Source organism: Arachis hypogaea, chromosome 16, assembly GCF_003086295.3.
Source record: "Arachis hypogaea cultivar Tifrunner chromosome 16, arahy.Tifrunner.gnm2.J5K5, whole genome shotgun sequence".
NCBI classification, from domain to species: domain Eukaryota; kingdom Viridiplantae; phylum Streptophyta; class Magnoliopsida; order Fabales; family Fabaceae; genus Arachis; species Arachis hypogaea.
Window position 1 is genome coordinate 142696504 of NC_092051.1, and position 14234 is coordinate 142710737.

The window sequence follows — 14234 nt, forward strand, 5'->3', positions numbered from 1 at the left end:
CAACTCAAACAAATACTTCAAAGTCATATAGAAAATTCAAAAGAAAAAGCATGCTACCTTATCTTGCATTGTTCTTTAACAAGAATAGTTTCCATTGTCACAGAGAGTCATGGGCTTTAAATTCGTTAGAAGTTCTCCACAATAGGAATTTGATAAAGCAATACTTGAGAGTTAGAAGGATAGGGTAGTCTCCTTTGATTGCATTGTTTCGTTATTTTCCCTTCAAAGAAGACACGATCAAAAAGAAAGAAATCTTGTAAGGTTTTGAAAAGTGAACGTTTTTTGGAGGAAAGAAATTAAGGTACGTTTGAATTAATTTTTCTTATTTTAAAAGTATTTTCTTTATATAAAAATATATTATTATTTTAAAAGTAACTTTTAAAATCTTTTTGAATAGACAAATAATTAAAGAGTAATTTTAGAGAACAATATTATAATAGTTAATTTTAGCTAACATCAGACACCGTAAAGTTTTAGATATAATAGTAATGCTTTTAGGATTATACTATTTATACACTAAAATCAGCCACCAAAGTCAGCTATGTTAGAATATAAATACACATTGAAAATAAATTAAATCACACATATATTTATACACAAATATATTCACATATATTTATATACAAATACATTGGTGGTGGCTGATACGAATAGCATTTTTGATACTGCTAATGTGAAAACAGGAATCTAAAGAGAGGAATGTGGTTGCAAAAGAATCATTGTGATAAGAAGGAGGGGGTGCATGGAGTAGTGGCAGTAGCAATAGATAATAGTAAGGGGAGCAGACATGCACTTCAATGGGCCACCGAACATCTCCTCACAAAATCTCAAACCGTAGTTCTTATTCATGTCAAGCTTAGGCCAACTTCTCTTTCTACATCACATTCTCTCTTGTCTCCAAGTGAGTATTCTCGTTTTAAAACATGCACATGATTCCCCTGCTCATAGTTTAATCACTTTGTTGATCACAAAAATAGGGATATTTGGCATTGGTGACGGCAAATCACCTTCTAAGGGCCTTGATGACCCCGGCAAAGAGATTTTTCATTCATATCATCTCTTCTGTGCACGCAAAGATGTAAGTAAACGGATAGAACTTATCTTATTTAGCATTTATTAATTATTATCGAACATTTCATATATGTTTGCACTTTTGTTATTGATTTATAGATACGTTGCAAGGACATACTCCTAGAAGATGTAGATGTAGCGAAAGCATTAACAGAATATGCTTCCCAAACAATAATAGAGCATTTGGTGTTAGGGTGTTCAAGCAAATCTACTTTCCTTAGGTAATGTTAAATTAATGTCCCTCCATGTTGGACTTGTAAGAATGATTTACTGAGGAAAGGTTTTAATTTGACAAGATTCAAGGTAGCAGATATTCCGGGATTAGTATCAAAAGGGGCACCAGATTTCTGTACAGTGTATGTGGTTTCAAAAGGAAAGATTCATTCAACACGATCAGCTTCTCGTCCTGCTCCTTCCCCTTCTCCTTTGCTTCCACACCTTACCCAATCCAATTCTAATTTAACCTCTGCTTCTGACCCACGTTTGCCTGCTAAAAGCCATGGAAGACGATCCTTTGATGCACCTCGTAGATCACAAGAAGTAACGGATACAATGAGGTTAGTGGCCTTCATTGGATAAAAAATGTTTTAGTATTGATGTATGATAGAGTAATAATTACGAAACAGTAATGCTAGGAGTCAGCACATTTTGTGATTTGTAGTCATCAATTAGTCATCATTAATATTTTTAATGATGTGAGATTACATACTCTTTTCTTAATGGTTAAATACTCGCTAGATTTTAATGAAATTGCTGGCTCGTGAAACTTTCTCATTACGAAATTGAAAGCAGGTCGCCATTAACTCGGAAATGTATGAATGACAAGTCATATGCAGAAATGTCATGGTCAGATACTGACATAACATTTGTGAGCTCAGAAAGGTCGAGTATAGACCGGATGATTCCTTCGTTATACCTCGGCTCCGATGCAGGAATGTCGAATCCTCGATTATCATATGGCTCTGATATCAACATTGATGGAAACTACAGCTTTGAATCTGTTCATCATCCTAGGATGTCTATGGATAGTCTTGCCGACTCTCCTGAATTCTCATATGTTTCACATGATACTGATGGGGTCTTATCTTCCTCACATGCCACGGTAAGCTAACAATTCATCAAATATTTCTACTATCTTTCATTTCCTTACGTGGACTACAATTTTATAGGATGATGTAGAGAATGAAATGAGGAGATTGAAGTTGGAGTTGAAGCAAACCATGGAAATGTACAGCACAGCATGTAAAGAAGCTCTCACAGCAAAACAGAAGGTATAGATTCACAAATTTTATGATAACTCTTAACAAAATAGATAAAAGAAAAGAGTGGGTTCTGATAATAAATTATCAGAAAAAATATTTTTTACCTTGAATGTTTCACAATTTATTCAAACTTTCACTTAATCATTTTATTATAAAAAGTAAAATGTTTAAAATTGAAACATTGAGAAATAAAGTACTTTTGTTTTTTTCTTATATATATGACAGGCTATAGAACTTCAACGTTGGAAATTAGAAGAAGAGAGGAAATTAGAGGAGGCAAAGCTGGGAGAAGAAACTGCATTAGCAATTGTAGAAATGGAGAAAGCTAAAGCAAAAGCAGCCATTGAAGCAGCTGAAGCACAAAAGAGGATTGCAGAACTAGAAGCACAAAAGAGACTTAATGCAGAAATGAAAGCAATCAAAGAAGCAGAAGCTAAGAAAAGAGCACTTGATGCTTTGGCACAAAATGACATCAGGTGTAGAAAGTACTCAATTGAGGAAATCGAAGCAGCAACAAATTTTTTTGCAACTTCCATGAAGATTGGAGAAGGCGGTTATGGTCCGGTCTTTAAATGCCTTCTTGATCATACACCTGTAGCAGTCAAGGTTCTGCGTCCTGATGCAGCACAAGGAAGGTCCCAGTTTCAAAGAGAGGTAAGGAAAAACAACATAAAGAAACAAGGTTGTTAGACATTGAATATCTACTAGAAAAATGTTAGAAGATCCTCAGAATCTATTGTTTTTGGCTATCAGTTAGTCACTGATTTTTAAAAATATAGGATAAAATACGTTGTTAGATTAATAGAGTAAAGAAATTGAATTGATGTTAAGTGATAACCAAAGATAATAAATTCTGATGGCCATATATCATTTCTCTGTCTAATATACTTTTCTTACTTTACATGTTTGAATGTACATAATAGGTTGAGGTACTGAGTTGCATCCGGCATCCTAACATGGTACTCCTCTTAGGAGCTTGTCCGGAATACGGATGCCTTGTTTACGAGTACATGGCGAATGGAAGCTTAGAAGATCGACTCTTTTGTAGAGGAGACACTCCTCCACTCCCTTGGCAAATCAGGTTTAAAATAGCAGCTGAAATCGGCACTGGCCTGTTATTCCTCCATCAAACAAAACCAGAGCCTCTTGTCCACAGAGATTTGAAGCCGGCTAATATCCTGCTTGACCGAAACTGTGTTGCCAAGATCAGCGACGTAGGTCTTGCTAGGCTAGTCCCGCCGTCGGTCGCTGACTCGGTCACACAATACCATATGACATCTGCTGCTGGAACTTTTTGCTACATAGACCCTGAGTACCAACAAACAGGAATGTTAGGTGTAAAATCTGACATATACTCCCTTGGGATCATTTTTTTGCAAATTTTGACGGCGAAACCACCAATGGGATTGGCTCATCAAGTTGAGAAAGCCATTGAGAAGGGAACACTTGCCAATGTGCTTGATCCTAAAGTGCCTGATTGGCCAATGGATGAGGCTTTGAGCCTCGCAAAAATTTCGATCAAATGCGCAGAGCTAAGGCGAAAAGACAGACCGGATCTCGGCAGGGAGGTCCTACCAATACTAAATAGTCTAAGGTCATTGGCTGAAAATGGTGTTCTACATTTCAATGGCTATGTCAGCCCATCCAACCAGAGCCAAATTTCTGTTCAGTTGGTATGTCCCTTTGCTGTTCTTTCAATTATACATATAGTTTTGGTCATGTTCTAATTCAAATATTATCTTCCATAACATACATATGTTAATTCAATACTTGCATAGCATAAGTTCACACTAATTAACATGAAAATGTTTCAGGATGGAGCTTCTTCTCCTTCACTTGCTTGTTCTGAGGAGAGCCCAACGAAGCCATCCATTTCAGACCCTTAATCACAAGTCAAAAATAAGTAATCCTTGAGCAAGATAGAAAATTTTGTTAAACACAACTGTGTTTTGGAGTATAGTGTAAATACATAAATGATTAGAATTCTTCATTCCTTGATCCCAGCATGTAATTTTTTGTTAAAAACTTGTAACTTTTGTTTTCTTATTTCATTTTAGATTTGTTAAAAAAAAAATTGGAAGAGTCATAGGCAAAGGACATCCTACATAAAATAAGTCTCTCTACAAACTACTCTATACAATTAAAACCTACAATAATCTTATTTTTCCTTCATTATATATTTTTTGTAAAAATGGTTACTTTCCACTAAAGAGAGTTATCATCAATGTCATTAATAATTAGTAAATTCACATAATTCTAGAGTGATCAATTCTAAAATAAATGCTGAATGCATAAGGATTGCCCTGAGATTAACCATCTAGCTTTATGATTCTTAATCGTGCCGTTGAAAACTTTGGACTATGTTATTTTAGAAATTAGCTTTAAAATCTGTGTAAAGAAAATAAAGTAACTTAAAATTTGGTGCATCTACAATACATTCAGCTTTAAATGATTAGAGTCCGTTAATGATCTCTTCTTAAATTTATTTTATCCCTCTGGGAAATATATTTTTTGAATTGGCGAAAAGAAAAGCTATTTTTTATTATGATAAATAATAATAATGGATTATCGTTTTCTTTCTCAAAAAATTGAAAAATGAATAAACTAGTTTTACTTGTTTCAGATAGGATATTGTAGTTAGAAACTAATTCATCTTTATATATGATATCACAAAAACATGGCATTTCCGGAACAGGTGAGAATTTTGTATGGTTCATCTTGCGTGGACTGGAATTTCTGTCCCTTTTAATCCAGATACAGGTGTTCTTTTAAGCCTGTTCAATTGTTCTAATGTAAAAACTCCAAGAGCCCTCGAGCTGTATGAAGTGTTAAAGGAGCTTGTGTAATTTACAATGATAACCATTGGGTACCGTTTCTCTAAAATTAAATCAACTACATAACCAATAGATGTCAAATTTGTCACACATGGTGGAGGGCTTCTCATCATTGTTGATAAGGAAGCATCCAACTGCACAATGAATAAATTCATATAATCAAATAGTAAGAGTCCCAAATAATCGAGTGAGAGGAATGCATATGATTATTAATGATAAATATGTGTTAATTGCAGGCAGTTTTTCTCCTTTTTTTTTTCACTTATTAATGATATATAGATAGATATCTAGTGGTTAATTAGGTAGCGGATTTTTCGTAAGTACATAACAGTATTGTACTATTGTTATTCATATTATTAAGCACTATAACCAAACCCAAAGGCAAGGACCAACCAAAAACAACGATGTTCAACCATATACATGGCTTAAGTACCCTATTATGCATTACAACTTAAGTAAATTTAAGCCTTGATGAGACAGGGAGTGGAACAGATTAAAAAGCAGCATATTAGGTTTTCTGCAAGTCATCGATGGAAGCAAAATTTAGGGTAAAGTATTTTTTTGTCCTAACGTTTGTGATTTTATTCAAAAATGCGACTAACATTTAATTTCATTCAATTTTGTCCCTAGCGAGTTTCAATTCACGTCAAAATTACCCAAGTGTTTTCAATTTTGTCCCTAACGCTTTAGATGAAGTTAATGTCTAGTAGTAATTTTGATACAAATCGAAAACGTTATGGACAAAATTAAATGAAATGGGTATTTTTGAAGAAGCTCACAAACACTAAAGACAAAAAGCATACTTTATTCAAAAATTTATTAAAAACTGTAGGGTTTCCTATGCAAATCCAGAAGATAACAGAGTTTAATGAAACGGTAATTTCACAACGTTCCGAGCTAACAAAAACAATACCTGATTGCAATCTTCACGGTGCAACAGCCCTATACAGCTCCCCCACTCGTCTATAATAGGAACAACTTTATCCTTAAAGAAACGCATGGCCACTTTCTCCAGCTTTATGGTACCATGTAGTGGCTGCGCCGCTTCAAATGGTACCATGAAATTCTCAACTGGTTCATCGGGTGAAACCTGAACCAAGATAATGTAATTAGACAACATGCAAGTTCTCCAAGTAGAACCTATCTTAACATACTACAAATTCAAATCAAACAGTCATAAATCTCAACAAAACTTTAACCACACACAGCTTCAGAAGCATGTTGAAAAAACTCAAGCATTTTAGTTCTTTAACATTACAGCACGGGGCCTTGTGCAGGAATGTTAATGATACAAATGATAAGTACCTCAGGAAGTAAGTAAGGACTAAATATAGATTTGGAAAATCCCAAGATAGCCTCAATGCGCGAAGCAACCTGAAGCACAAAAACATGGGCAGCTGTTAACATTAACTATTTGAGAGAAAATAATGGATGTCAATGAGAGTTAGCTTCTTCAGAAAAGGTTGCATTGTGATGACATTTGGGAACTGCATTACATGTGATCCACAGATCCAGGGCAATACTATATTTATGAAGGAGACATTTAAAAAACAATAAATTAAAATTAAAAATGAAGATATTCAAATCAAGCTAAGCATTTAAAAAATTTAATACCGCCATAAATTCAGGAAAATACTATTTACATACCATGCCTCCACGACTGGTCCATGATATGCCTTTCCATCTTGAAACAATATCAGAAAGAATTTTAGCAGCAATATCAACCTGACCAAAATAATGCAGAATCCATTACAAAGTTGCGGTTTATTAACTTCAAATGCCAGGTTCGCACCCCCTTTCTCTCGTTTTTTGAAACAGAAAAGGGTATACGTTAAGGTCCAAGTTAATAACCAGGTTCTTCTCTACATCATATGTAGCAACAACCAATTTCACAAAAATGAAGAAAATCAACAATCTGGAATAACATAATGTAAAATCATGTGGAATACCAACTCTAATTACTATCCAAATACTCTTGCATTATATAGTACCACTATACGCATTCGTGCTGCATGTCGATAGAATTGATTGGATATTATGGCAGAGTATCTGCCAGTATATTAGTAGAATAGTAGCATGTATTACAGCGGAATATTTGCTCATCCGAATCTGCAAGTTCTGTGGGATTGTGCATCTGTGATTATGTATTCAAATTCTGTAGGTTAGCATCTGAAATTAGTGTATATTTACTCTATATATATATCAGAATTCTCCAGCAGGAGGAGAACACGCAGTTTTACCTACATTGAAGTTCTAAAACTGTAGACAGCGGCTTCTTTACAAGTTTTACCCACAAAGATGTTGAGTGCTAGGTATACATATTCAAAGAACAAAGGTTCTCTACCAAGTTCTTTCTCTTTATATGACAACAAAGCACCTAATAATAAAAGACTTTTCCACCACAATGGCAATAATACTAGTGAAAGACATCGTAGTACCTGGCCAGCATTCAGTGCTGCTTCCATGAGAAGGTGATCAGCTTCTTCCTGTGCAACTGGCAAGATGATCCCTGCAGAATCTGGCCAAATCCGCTTATGCAAATTCTTAACTAGATCATAATCTCCTTGTAAAGCAAAAGCCCGCATCATGGAGAGGTATAGATGAGGTTTTGGCCTTAACTTGGCATTCCTACCAGCTTTCTTCAATATTTCTCCAAAAATACACAAAGCACCTAAAAGCACAATAGAAATACATTGGTATCACAAGTTGAGATTAGTTCTACCCCTTAATTTGAGAGACAAGGATAACTCATTAATTTCAGAAACATGAATTTGGTTACTATTTATCATCACTCCTCACAAATTCAAAATAACGTCAATTTATATTTTTAAGTCTTCCTGAAATTATCCTAGTTCTCTAACAAGAAAAGTAAGAAACTTGTAGTAAAATAACAACATACCCTTAACCGAGCCACATTTTAGTAAAGCATCAATTATTGCAGTGTAAGCAGTTCTGTCAATGTTTAATTCATGGCATGATTTCATTTCCAGCACTATTCTCAGAACTGAAGCAAGATCTTTTGCCTCTCCAAAACCCTGTATTTTACATAAAGAAACTGAGAAAGTTGCTGCTGGAGAACCATCCCAAACCAATAGAAAAATTTAAGATAGTGTTGTAACTATTTTTGTTCAAAATACATATTGGGAGTATGAGCAAAGAGACAATGTAAACTATGTGTGGAGCATAAATATCCATTGAATTAATATAATGGGCAGATAATGACATTCGTTAAAATAAATCTAGACAGTACAAACCAACTAAGTCTTTTCTAACTAGCTGAGAGAACAATATTAAATGGATCAAGCAATGCCATATTGTTCTAATAGTAAACCATGTCTATAGATAAACCATTTACCTTTAAAACTTTTTAATGATTTCCCCATAGTTTTCCGTCATCTCCTAACTGTAACTAACTAATTATTAGGCAACTCCATCTTATCTATCTCCTAACAAGTCTTTCCCTGCACATGACCAAACTACTGTAGATGAATTCCTAAAATATTTTTCACAACAAGAGCCAAAGGAATACAGGCCTGTCTAGCTGTCTCAATAATGGGGCCTTGGAGCTACCCCTTAGTTCACTACTGGTGAGTTAAGAATCCTCTAATCGGGAGTTACACACATTATAAAGTGAAAATCACTTTTGAAAGGACGAATTTATAGTTCTATACTACAGCAAAGTAATCAAACAAATAAATAAATGAGAAATCTAACCTTGAGCAATGTTGAATATGTAATGATGTCTGGAAACAGATCTTCATGAATGAATTTTTCTGAATTGCCCTAAAAATATAAAAAGGAGAAACTTCAAAAGGTTTCATATTTATCTACCATAGAAATACTGGACCTGAATTTCAAGTGCTTACCTTCATTTCCTCCAAAAACCGCATTGCAGTATCCATCTTTTCACTCTTGACACATGCTAAAATTAGTGTATTATATGTGAGCTTGTCAGGCCTTAATCCTTGATGTACTATTTCATTGAGCATATTTAGTGCAGTGTGAGGACAGCCAGAGTTTATATACCCCTAAATTTTGAAAATAAGAAGCAATTAAGATTAAAATTCTGTTATAACTAACATTTGCAATCCCTATAACTGCTAAACAATTATCACAATGAAACTTTCGCTCTTACAAGATCATGGTTCAGAGCAAAACCTTCATTAGTAAGTTATATACTGAGACTGGAAAACTGCCACCTTCACGGAACAAAAACCCATATCGTGCAAGGAGGCCATTGGCACGACGCAAGTCTCCTGCACTATAGCATCACAAGTAAAACATCACAATTCAACATGAAGTTTTAGTACAGCTAGACAAATGTATATATCCTAAAGATAGAAATTTCCCCAAACTAAATAAAACATAAAATGCAATGGCAAACTGCAGAAATTGATAATGTAGTTACTTAATAAACAATTCCAGCAGGTACTAAACCCAAATAGAATTGAATTAATACCACTGACAAGCTGTCCTGACCTAATGCTAAACTTATCATAAGTTGTGAAAATCAGTTTAACTATGTTAAATATAAGATCAAACAGTCTGACTCACCTGCTTGAATTAAGGCATTTAGCAAACCCAAAATCAATGGAGCCGACAACTCTGGACTTCCCAAGGCAGTACCATTTTCCACTGATTCAAGCAGCTGAAATGCTTCATCAATTTTTCGCGCCTCACCTAAACCCTAAGCCATAACATTTAACAGAAAGTTAAAGAAACGAAAATAACATAAAATTTTGGCCAATATCAGAGAAAATAGCAATAATCTCATGCTGGGCTCATTCTTAAAACAGTTTTTTTTTTACAAGTGAATATTAATTTCTGTAAGCTTGCAATGCGGTATTTAAAATTCTTTTGGCACTATATTTTCATTTAAAAAAATATATCTTATATAGTAAACAGAATTCTGCATGATAAAAATTAGAAAACAAGTACCACTTTTTGTTTGGTAGTATTTCATTTTATTAAAACAACAATCAACAATCATGTATCTCCTTTAACCTCATCCTAATCATCCTCTTAATTTCCAAACAAGAAAATTATTTAATGGTTTTTCTTTTTAAATGCTCTCAAGATATTAATGTCTTTAAATATTTATCTTGCTTTGAAATTAGGATAAATTTAGGAGAATGTTGAAGAATGTGCTCAATGATTCTCTTCCCTGAATGCACAAGATTAAAGTGGTACAGTAGATCCTCATTATATAGGGAGCTCTAATATCATGAAAGAGAAGAGCATCTAAGAAATGAAGATGCAGGTGCGAAGAATGCATTCAGAAAAGATGGTGTTACTGAACATGAGTGTGGATTATCAGAACTTAAATAACTAGATAATGGTTAGTTCCTAACTGCTATCAGACTAATTACGAAAGTGCTGGTCTAATCTAATCTAACAAACTGTATATGAGGCTAATAAATACTAACTCTATTCCATAATGTTAAACTTAAGATATTCTGAATTGACTATCACTCTAGAACTTCAATACAAAATATCATTTTTATACCATTTTTAGTTACTTAAATCAATTTTTGAAGAAAGTCTGGAATACTTGATCATTTTCTTATCTTTTTACATAACCTTGAAAGACTAGCATTCTGGAATGGAGGAAGTACATGATTACATGTCATTACTCTAATTAAACTAGCTTGTACTTTAGCACCTTCAAGCACATCATATAAATAAATTTGCTCATCATCATAGCAGAACGAAAGAAAGAAATTTTGGAGCAAAGAATAATTTAAAAGTTTGAACACCTTCAAAAGTGTAGCATAGGTGACATTGTCCACACCACAACCCTTTGGCTTCTTCATCTCATCGAATATCCTAAGCGCAGAATCTATGTCACCGCAATGAACACAAGCTTCAATCACGGCATTCATCACTATCGTGTTCAGCTTCCCTAAATCCCTCTTTGCAACTTCAATCTCATCCAAAATCTAAAACCAAAGTAAATAACAACAATAGAATTCAACGCCAAATGCGTAAAACAATTTTACACTATCAACCAATAAAAAATTTCTAACAAAAAGTGTTAAATCATGCTAAGTAACTACCAATATAACAATTACCTACCGCGATTCTTCATCTTCCTAAATTCTTCTTGACACATTGCTTTAGAAATATTATAATTAAATTATCCTCATAAGAATGCTTACCTGGCGAAGCTGTCTTCGGCGAGTGAGTTCAACTACGCGAGAAGTGAGGCGCTTGAGAGTCGTTTTAGAAGGAGTGGAGGTCGTGGTTGCCGAACGACGTCGTGTTGGAGCAGAAGAAGAAGAAGAAGAAGAAGAAGAAGAAGAAGAAGAAGAAAAGGAGAGAGGGATATAAGAGGATGATTGAGTTGGTGGGTTTGAGTGGAATAGTGAAGTAGTAAACGACGAAAGAGGCTGCGTCGTAAGCATTTTCGAGGGTAAATTGCGTCTTAAACGACAACACGCTATCCATTCGCCATGGAAATCTAAAACCACTGCTCTTCTTAGCTGCAATTTTTAATTTGGATTGTGCAAATTGCAAAATGTTCCAAACAGATAGATAGGGGTCAGCACTGCGTTACGGTCGTGTAAAAATATACTTGCTCTAAAGTTTGTATTAAGTTTTCATTTTATATTTAAATTCAAACATTTTAAAATATTTACAGAAAAATCCAAACGAAATGAAATTTAAGACTAACATTGAAACATTTCAAAGTATTAGATCTAAAATTTAAATGAAATAAAATTAAAGTTAAAATTGAAAATATTAGAAATATAAAATATATTTTTCCTTCTTTAAAAGAAAATAAAACAAAGATAATGTAATAAACTAATAATCAAATATTTGAGTATATTTATACTTGAATCTGTGACCTCTAGATGAGTATGGAAAGACGGTGTCATTTAAGCTAGGGGTGGCAACGGGACGGGTAGGGGCAGATTTTTGCTCTATCCGATCCCGCCCCGCCGTATAATGACCCGCATAGAACCCGCCCATCTTCTACCTGCGGGTAGTAAAACGTTGAACCCTAACCCGCAATTATGGGTACCCGTCCCGCCCATACCCTCCACTGTAATTATTAAAATCCAATAAATAAAATTAAATTTCAAAATTTACATAACCATCATCATATACATAACATAAATTAAAATAAAAATTTAAATATGATATAATATTATTAATCATTTATTAATTATTTTACATATATTATACATATTATATATATATCGGGACGGATATTAGGTAATACCCGTCCCTACCCCGCTCCGAGCGGGTAGAGGTGGGGTGGGTATCGCGGATTCGGGTGGTGTTATCATCTCTAATTTAAGCTATAGCTCGTTGACAAGATAGTTTAATTTAAATTTTATTATTGTTAAACAAAATATAGGAATTTTAATATCTTATCATTTACAACTCTAGATTAGGAGTTCTATATGAATTATCGTAAGAAGATTAAAAATTATATTTTTGAAAATAAAAATTGAGTTAATAGTCAAAAGCGTTCTTAAAAGATATTTTGATATCTATTTTCGTCCCCAAAAGAATAAATTAATCAAATTCATTCTCGAAAGATAATGAATCTGGTAGCGTTAGTCCTTCCGTCATCTCCTTCTATGGTAAAATTCCTTATGAGGCATTCTATTAAACATCTTATATGCATCATGCTTAACCAAACAGACCTTATCCTATGGTGAAATCCCAAGACTTCATGCAGAGAAGAGTTTCTTGTATATTCTTTGAGCATGGTGTGGCAAAGTACATCAAGCTTGTCGTGGTCGTCGATGGTGTCAAAGGAAAATGAGGTTTTGGAGATGCCGTCGAGCCCTGCAGAACAAGTGCTAGTGGTAGAAGCCGTTCTTGATGAAAATGGGAAGGAATTGGCGGAGCTCGGTGAGAGAGTTGCATAACTCTAGGAGTGCCGCGAAGAAACTATCTAGCCACCGACGATAGAAAGAGCAAATATCAGAATAAATGGCACGGAGTGCGGCACGATATCCGGGAAGGCATAATGGAATCTTGAGTGCTACAGTGATGATTGATAAAGGTCAGCAACATGGTGCTACGGTGGTTATGGAGTTTTAGGGAAGAACAACATCCATGGCTATTCAGGTAAGAGTTAGTGGTTATGCAGTTTCAGCACTGAGGAAGAAAATCAGCAAGGAAGAAAATGGCTAATGGGTGGGGTTTTTGGGGCTGGTGGGTTAGGTTTAAGCCTTTGTTGGGCTAGCCCACGAAAAGGCGAGGTCGTTTTATGTGTTAAAATGTAACTTAACATGTCACGTCAGTTTTTATTAACACCGTTAGTAAGGAAGATGATAGAAAGACTAACGCAACCAAGTCCGTTATCTTTCGGGGACGAATTTGATTAATTTATTCTTTCGAGGACAAACATAGAAATCAACGTATCTTTCAGAAACCATTTTGACTATTAACTCAATAAAAATTGGCTTAAACACTCCAAATCTACCTTATTTTTTAGCGTTTCATTTTCTTCTGACCAACCAGTAATTAAAGGTCATTACATATTTAATATCGAATGATTACCTACTTTAGTTGGTTGGTTAACTCATTTTGTTGACCGTGAAAAACAATGAATCTTCAATTAGCAAAAAAAAATCGACAAGAATTGATTCTTCAACTAAAATCTCCTTTTCTCTTTGAAGTCTGAACTCTCAACCTCTTCCTCCATCTTCTCATCAACTTCTTCTGCAATAGGCATTTTCGTTGTTGGAGCAATTTCTACAACTCCTGAATATGCAAAAGCTATTCCTCTCTAATAATAAGATCGCTAGCGAGCTTGCATTTCTTCTTCCCTTCCTTTCCTCCTTCTTTTCCTCTCTTCTTTCTTTCTGATTTTTTCACTTCTAGCGTTCAATCATCCGACTCTGGTTTGTTTTTTTTCGTTTGTTTTTTCTTTAATTTCAATAATCTCTCGTGCTGTGTTTTCTCCTTTTTTTTTGTTTGATTTTTTCCCTTTTATAGTATTATAGTTAAGGTTTGGGGGTGTCAAAAATTTTCGGGAGGCAAAATCCTCGCAGAGACCACCTTGAATGGGCCCAAATGGCGAAAAAAATTTTCTGCGAAGAAGGAG

The 14234-nt window shown here is 34.5% G+C and overlaps 2 protein-coding genes across 2 annotated transcripts; one reads left to right on the forward strand and one right to left on the reverse strand.

The window, feature by feature from the left end:
* The first annotated feature begins 166 nt into the window (after nucleotides 1-166).
* Nucleotides 167-4508, forward strand: LOC112755463 (U-box domain-containing protein 52-like). Its single transcript, XM_025803568.3, has 10 exons — nucleotides 167-301; nucleotides 684-901; nucleotides 978-1078; nucleotides 1171-1292; nucleotides 1368-1628; nucleotides 1864-2173; nucleotides 2241-2342; nucleotides 2559-2987; nucleotides 3257-4006; nucleotides 4148-4508. Exons 2-10 carry the CDS (start codon nucleotides 700-702, stop codon nucleotides 4217-4219), a joined length of 2349 nt encoding a protein of 782 aa, XP_025659353.1. The 5' UTR covers nucleotides 167-301; nucleotides 684-699; the 3' UTR covers nucleotides 4220-4508.
* A 456-nt stretch (nucleotides 4509-4964) lies between these two features.
* On the reverse strand, nucleotides 4965-11743 carry LOC112755464 (pentatricopeptide repeat-containing protein At5g10690). The gene is made up of 12 exons (XM_025803569.3): nucleotides 11326-11743; nucleotides 10924-11106; nucleotides 9722-9854; nucleotides 9326-9423; nucleotides 9034-9195; nucleotides 8882-8950; nucleotides 8067-8202; nucleotides 7606-7838; nucleotides 6815-6892; nucleotides 6473-6541; nucleotides 6081-6257; nucleotides 4965-5301 (listed from the first exon to the last, which is right to left on the reverse strand). The coding sequence occupies exons 1-12, from the start codon at nucleotides 11569-11571 to the stop codon at nucleotides 5047-5049; spliced, it is 1839 nt and encodes a 612-aa protein (XP_025659354.1). The 5' UTR covers nucleotides 11572-11743; the 3' UTR covers nucleotides 4965-5046.
* Nucleotides 11744-14234: the final 2491 nt, after the last annotated feature.